Genomic DNA, 7,347 nt, shown 5'->3' on the forward strand with positions numbered 1-7,347 from the left:
AGTGTTCCAAATTTAACTTTGAATCCCATTAGGTCTCGAAGGTTAGGCATGGTCATAACTTTGGTCTCGTCTTATTTTATATGTATCTTTAAATTGTTATATCTGACTTAAACATATAAGAATTATGGTTAAAATTAGTATCTAAAATCTATATGGGATCCAAAATTTTAAAATATATTAAAATTAAATTTAACTAACAAATATTTTTAATACATTAATATTTATACATAAATATCAATTTTATTTCTTGACAATCTAGAATAAAACTTGATTTGTACTTCATTGGTGCTGATAAGTTTTAAGGACTAACTGGATCGGTCGATACGGCTTATCAAAAAACAAGGGCCGGATGGATTATCAACTGCTTTCTATCAGCGTTAGTGGGATATTGTGGGAAATTCAGTAACGAGTGTTTGAATATTGGGGAATTGAGAACCCAAGGAAATTTTATTTGCAATCAAATACTGGTCAACAATGCTAGAATACCTTAACGAAATACAGAGATTGAATTTGAAGTTGCTTATACAACCAAATACTCTCTCATTATCTAAGCTCTGTTTTACAACGATGATTAATAAACATATCTATCACGATACAATACTACTGAATGTTTTTGTCAGCACTAGTCACTGTTTTGATCTCTGAATATATATATATATATATACACACATACAACTATCAAAATTCAAAAAGAGAGAAATAGAGCTGAGAAACAAAAGTATGAATGGTAAAAATGTATAGTAGTGAAAAAGAATCAGAATCACGAAAGCGTTTGGGCAGCGTAAATCAATTTCACATACAAATTTGGCAATATATATATATATGTATATCTCCACTGATCTGAACATAGAGCATAAAGATCATTTTCTCTATATTCTTTACATGTCAATAAAGATACGACAGAAGAAAAGAACCATGTCTAGATGTTTGAAACTCTTTTAGAATATTTTTTTTTAACGATCTCAATATTAGGCCACGAAGAAGAGGAAAACCATGAGAAATGCAATCAGTACGAAGAAAATCTTAATCATGAGCCATCGGTTTGATGATATACTGTTGAGATACCTGGCCAGTTGGCTCTGTGCGCCTTCCACATTCGCCAATGTATCTTCCATGTTCTGATCGATCCTGTACAAACCAATTTTCAACAACACATAATATTACTTCCTTTTCCTCAAACGTTCAATGATTCTTACACACAGTTTGGTGTTGACGAACCTGATAGCGATCTCCCCTTGCTGAGAAACCATGGTAGCTAGTTGTGTGAAGATATTGCTTAGCTCATGGATTGTTGATTCTACGTTGTGTAGAGCTTCTGCGCGGCTCTCCATATAAGTGTCTTGCAACGGGACCATCTGTTGTTGTTGTTGTTGTTGACTCTGCTGCAACAATGGAGAAGATTCGGCCTCTCCCTGTCTCCTGTAAATGCACAACATATACAAAGGTCTTGAATTCTCTCGTAAATGCCATCACATCATTCTCAGGGATATCTCAAGAGAGGTAGGTTCTACTTTGAAACAGTGGTCATCTAATTAGTAGTACACTCATTACCTTGGGACTAACTGAGACGATGAAGAAGATGAAGAAGAGCTACTTGCCCATGGAAGTGGAGCAGGTTGAGTAGCAGCAGGCTTAGAAGCCAAAGGGCGCTGGCGAACAAACGGGTTTGTTGATTCTTTTGAAGGGTTAGACGTGAACCTTTGCCTTCGAATTTCATGGATCTTCATGTTCTGGAACACCAGACCAGTAAATCAAAGCTCTCAGCTTTAGCATCAACATCAAAGAGAAAAAATCTGAAGGGAAAACAAAGAAATAACCTCGGTTCTCAAAGTAAGAACATCCTTAAACTCTTTGGTAGTGTCCATCAAGCGATTCTTAAGATCGTCAACAACAGTTGCCGAGTGAGTAGTTGTGTCTCTAGAGATGGTGCGTTCATCATTATGGGAGTTGCGTACAGCTTGAAGGTCTATCAGAGCGGAATTCAGAGAAGAGATCTCTTGTTTGATTACCGCCGTCAGCTCTTGTATCTCCCGTGTGGGATCATCAAAAACTGATGATCTCTTTGCCACTGATATTTTCAACAAAATGACAAAGTTAACAAAGCAAAAATATAAAAAAAAACAACAGCTACTATTATCAATGCTAAAGGTCTTCTAGTAGTAATGCCAAAGACGTATGAAGTTATGTGATGTTATACATCAATCATGCTTCTGTGCAAGCAATGGCAGTGACTATGCTGCTCAAATTTTAGCGTTTCTATCATAATTCTATGTTAATTCCACAACTAATTACATCTTCAGAAACGATCGTTCTAACTCCTAAGCAAGCCACGTTATCCAGATCCACGAGGCGAATTGCTAAACTTACGTTGAGCAAGCTTCGATAGCTTCTGCGACGTCTGATTGATAGCTAAACCGATGACAGCAGCTCTCTTTTTGAACTCCGATTGATTTGCCACGGCGGATCTCGGATCATCTCTCCTTCCCCCACCACCACCGCCATACGGCACATTATTCGCCGCATCCGGAGCAGTTGATCTCCTCAGAGTTTCGACGATGCCGAAGAACTCTTCCGTCCGATCTCGATACGACGATTGGCCACGCCTTGCTTGCATTTTTGTTGTTCTTCCTCCTCCTTCGGTTCTGGTCTCTCTCAGATGCAAAATCAAACAAAAAATCTGAGAGATCCAAACAAAAATCGATGGAGGTTTCCGATTTGAATCACAATTCACCCCACCGTGTGCATCTACGGATACACTGAATCGTAAACGAGCTTAAACCGATCAACGCGTCGGCATACTTTTCTCATTTCGTCCGACACTTTTTTATTTATCACATTTTGGCCCTCTATTTTTCATCTTTTCTTAAATAGTACCTAAGTTTTTTTTTTTTGTAGGAGTGGAGGTTCTGCAATTTTTTGGAATGAAAGGGTCAAGATATATAACTTTATTGGATAACCCTAATCTGTATTGTACTAATATGACACTTAAGATGGCACCAATACTTTTTAGTTGTCTTATATATATGGAAATCCTGTTAAAAAATATAGAGAGAGTCAATGGCACCATATTATAAACTCTAAGCATGCAGGTTTTCTTCAGAATAAGCGTAGAATGATGATTGGAGACTTTAATGATGTCAAGTACACCACAGAGAAACAAGGAGGCATTAAAAGGTCAGTCTCCTCGCTAAAACTATTTACCAAAATGCTAGCTGTTCTTGGATTGCGAGATCTCAAAACTCTAGGAGGCAAGTTCACTTGGAAGGGAAAAAGAGCGAAATACACCATTATGTCCAAATTAGACAGAGCTGTAGCGAATTGTGATTGGCTAGAAATGTATCCCGCTGCTCATGTTAGCTTGCCTCCTTGGATTGGGTCTGATCATCGACCTTTACTTGTTAATACTGAAGCAGAGAAATGCAAGAGAAGGAATTTTTTTTAATATGATAGCAGTTGGAGATTGTTTCCTGACTTGAGACATGTTATTAATCAGGTGTGGAATGAAGAATGTTCTAGCCTTTCGGGTAAAGATATCCATCAAATCCTCAACAAATGCCGAAGAGCAATATCCCAGTGGAGAAGCAAACAAAATACCAACTCAGGTAAACTTATTCAACAACTAAAAACAGATATACAAAAGGCATATTAAGCACCGACTATGGATTATGATCGATTTGGGATTCTAAAAACTGAGCTTCATCTGCAATATAGGCATGAAGAGGAGTTTTGGAGAAACAAAAGTAGGGTTCTATGGCTCCAAGCAGGAGATAGAAATACAAGATATTTTCATGCCAAAACAAAGCAGAGACGAAGCTACAACAGAATCATCCATGTTCAGGATGACCGTGGGAATATCTATACTAAAGCTAAGGATATACATACTCACTCTATCAATTACTTTCATTCTATATATAAGAGTAATGGAGTGAATATTGAGCCTGACCTTCTAAATGGGATTCCTAGAACAGTATCAGAAGAAGTGAATGCGAGCCTCATTAGACCAGTCACTGAGGAGGAGATAAGGAAAGCTTTATTTGCAATGAACCCGGATAACTCCAGGACAAGACGGGATGACGGCTGGCTTCTTTCAGTACCATTGGAACACAATCAAATCAGGTGTTATTTCTTACGCCAACCTCTTCTTTGAGCAATCTATTTTAGACCCCAAATTAAACAAACCTATTTGAGCTTAATCCCCAAAATAGAGAATCCTTTAGCCATCAAAGACTATCGACCTATAAGCTTAGCCAATGTAGTCTACAAGTTGATATCTAAAATCTTGGCGGAGCGTTTAAACCCTTGGCTGAATGATATTTTATCTGAAAACCAATCTGTTTTTATCCCTGGGCGCCTCATAACAGATGTGTTGATTGCACATGAACTAATGCATTCCTTGCATACCAAGAATTTTAAGAATAAGTTTATGGCATTGAAATTGGATATTGTTAAGGCATTTGACAAAGTTGAATGGAAGTTTATTGATACAGTTATGATGAAAATGGGCTTCTGCTCAAAATGGAGGGAGTGGATCAAGATATGTATCAGTACAGTTTCCTATTCTGTACTGATCAATGGAGAGCCAACTAGAGAGATTAAACCAAAGCGTGGACTAAGGCAAGGTGATCCTATTTCGCCATATCGCTATATTATATGTACATAAGGATTATCTAGATTGATTAAATCCATGCAAAGAAATTACATGGTTTTAAAGCCTTAAGAAGTGGCCCTGCCATCTCCCATCTATTTTTTGCAGATGACTCACTAGTCTTCTGCAAAGCCACACCTGAAGAAACAAAAAACTTGTCTCATATCCTCAATCTATATAAACAAGCATCAGGGCAAGAAGTCAACTTCTCAAAGTCGGCTATCACTTTTGGTAAAGGTACTCCTCACCATCTCCAACAACAAATAATGAATGCTCTGGGAATATCAAAAATAGGTGGTTTTAGAAAATATTTAGGACTGCCTGAGTATATAGGTAAAAATAGAAAGGAAACATTTCAATATATCACACAACGTATAAGGAATAAGTTGGATAGTTTTGTACTCAAAGTTTTTGTCTCATGCTGGTAAAGAAGTCCTTCTTAAGGCAGTCATAACAGCTCTTCCTGCATATAAAATGTCATGTTTTTTACTGCCTAAAACTTTGCTTCAGGAAATTACGAAAGCGATGAGGCAATTTTGGTGGTCAGCTACTAAAGACAGACATAAGATACCTTGGATAGCTTGGAACAAAATCACAGCTTCCAGAAAAGATGGGGTTTAGGAATACGAGATATGTTTGCTTTCAATAAGGCCCTCCTAGCAAAACAAGCTTGGAGATTAATGTCATGCCCTTCTACCTTGTTGGCTAGGGTATACAAGGCTAAATATTACAGGAAAGTCGATTTTATGGAAGCTGGCTGCTATCCAACATCGAGCTATGTGTGGAAGAGCATAATACAAACCCAACCTCTTATTAGCCAGGGTACAAGATGGATCGTCGGAGATGGAGATCATGTCATGTTCTGGAAAGATAAATGGCTTCCTCAATCAAATCTCCTCATCCCTAAAACCCCTGGAACTTTCGCTTACCCTCATCTCCTGGTCAAGGACTTGTTTATTCCAGGAACAAAAGTTTGGGATGAGCAGAAGTTTAGGAATTTGATAGAGGAAAGAGACGTCACTATTGTTCTCAGCATTAGACCGAGTACTACTGGTGGTAAAGACAAGTTTCATTGGACCTATACTACCTCTGGAACATACTCGGTCAAATCAGGATATTATATTCAGCGTCAACTAGACATTAACACAAGTCAAGATGCTCAGGTTTCCTCTTTACCTTCTTCAACATTACAGAATCAATTGTCAACTAGACTATGGAAACTTAGTATTCCCCCTAAGATAAAAATATTTTGGTGGAAAGTTCTTCATAATGGAATCCCAGTAGCTGATAATTTAGGTAAACGACGAATTAAAATAGCTAGAGACTGTCAAATATGCGGGGAGGAAGTTGAAACACTATCTCATATGCTTTTCTGCTGTAGAGTAGCCAAAGAGATTTGGTCTCTTTCGGAAATTAGCACTGCTATTGATGTTAATCAAGCAGATATAATAGCGCAGACCGTACTTGGCTTCTTTAGCAGTCAAGATAGAAACCCGCAAAACACTTTACCATGGTTTCTTGGATTGAGAATATGGAAAATTGGATTGAGAAACAAACTATTGTTTGAGAATAAAAGAGATCATATTCTCAGTGTTATACATGCAGCTCACTTGGACTACAAAACTTGGATGGAGGAGATGATCAAAGCTAATGTACACACCGAGCAACCTCAACGCTCCAAGATCAATTCCATTCAAGAAGTTCACCGGCCAGAAACTAAGGATTACTGCATTGTAGATGCTTCTTGGATATCGCCAACAGATAAAGCTGGCATCGGGTGGTCCTTACACAGCAGAGAAGGCACTCTTCGTATCCGTGGAAGTTCTGCAATACATCAAACGATCTCTCCGTTGGTAGCAGAAGCGTCAGCCATGTTGCTAGCAGTTCAACAAATGGTTAAACTGTCTTACAAGAAAGTTATGTTTGTAAGTGACTGCCAGCTTCTAATTAAAATTTTACATCAGGTGCAAGCTTGGGAAGTCATAAAGAAGCTAAAGTGGACAACATCCATTATTCAAGACATTTGGAATTACTCTAAAAACAATAGCTTCAGTTTCTCTTTTGTTCCTAGAACTTGTACGCAATATGCAGACCTGCTTGCAAAAATGGTCAGGATAAACGATTAGAATTATGTAATATCTTGGTTCTCTTAACTTTCTTGTATTCCTTTTACCAGCAATATATCAAATTGTTGACAAAAAAAAGGATACTAAGACAAAAGAGTGATCGGCTGTAAACTTGTAATTTAGCTTTAAAATTTGTGATGTAATAGTATACATGATATTTTGCAGTAGATGTATAATAATAAAAAATTATTTCTAGAGTAATGTATTTTTCTTACACCATATAAAGTATTGTTTTAGTGAATTGACTTAAATCATGAATGATAATTTTAAAAATTGATTTAAATCATGATTGGTAATTTTAAGGTTGTAGATAAAAATTAAAGTTAAGAAAATTTATAAAACTCAACCAATCACCCTTGATATTTTTACTATTTAGAATTTTTAATACTTTTTTACTCTCCAGTTAGAGTAACAAGATACTAGCAGATAGTTAATCACATGAAATATGATTGTGTGGTTAAGAGCAATCCCATCTAATTTAAAGTGTAACATGACCAACTAAATTTAATTTGTAAATTATTATTTTCTTTAATATTTATCTTTCTACTATGTTTTCCGAACTCAGATTGAGAACTA

The 7,347-nt window shown here is 36.9% G+C and overlaps 1 protein-coding gene and 1 pseudogene across 1 annotated transcript; one reads left to right on the forward strand and one right to left on the reverse strand.

Annotated features, from left to right (window-relative positions):
• Nucleotides 1-741: 741 nt before the first annotated feature.
• Nucleotides 742-2,835, reverse strand: LOC106301597 (syntaxin-32-like). Its single transcript, XM_013738043.1, has 5 exons — nucleotides 2,368-2,835; nucleotides 1,818-2,068; nucleotides 1,552-1,730; nucleotides 1,219-1,419; nucleotides 742-1,128 (listed from the first exon to the last, which is right to left on the reverse strand). Exons 1-5 carry the CDS (start codon nucleotides 2,612-2,614, stop codon nucleotides 969-971), a joined length of 1,038 nt encoding a protein of 345 aa, XP_013593497.1. The 5' UTR covers nucleotides 2,615-2,835; the 3' UTR covers nucleotides 742-968.
• Nucleotides 2,836-3,115: 280 nt separating this feature from the next.
• On the forward strand, nucleotides 3,116-6,631 carry LOC106302615 (annotated as a pseudogene).
• Nucleotides 6,632-7,347: the final 716 nt, after the last annotated feature.

The sequence above is a fragment of the Brassica oleracea genome, chromosome C7 (genome assembly GCF_000695525.1).
Source record: "Brassica oleracea var. oleracea cultivar TO1000 chromosome C7, BOL, whole genome shotgun sequence".
Taxonomy (NCBI): Eukaryota; Viridiplantae; Streptophyta; class Magnoliopsida; order Brassicales; family Brassicaceae; genus Brassica; species Brassica oleracea.

Bases quoted from the DNA above. Each gene is read 5' to 3' on its own strand.
- LOC106301597 (XM_013738043.1), bottom strand. From the start codon at position 2,614: ATGCAAGCAAGGCGTGGCCAATCGTCGTATCGAGATCGGACGGAAGAG. The intron at 2,069-2,367 runs GTAAGTTTAGCA...TGAAAATATCAG, and splicing joins GCTATCGAAGCTTGCTCAAC to TGGCAAAGAGATCATCAGTT. The intron at 1,731-1,817 runs GTTATTTCTTTG...CTGGTGTTCCAG, and splicing joins TTCTTACTTTGAGAACCGAG to AACATGAAGATCCATGAAAT.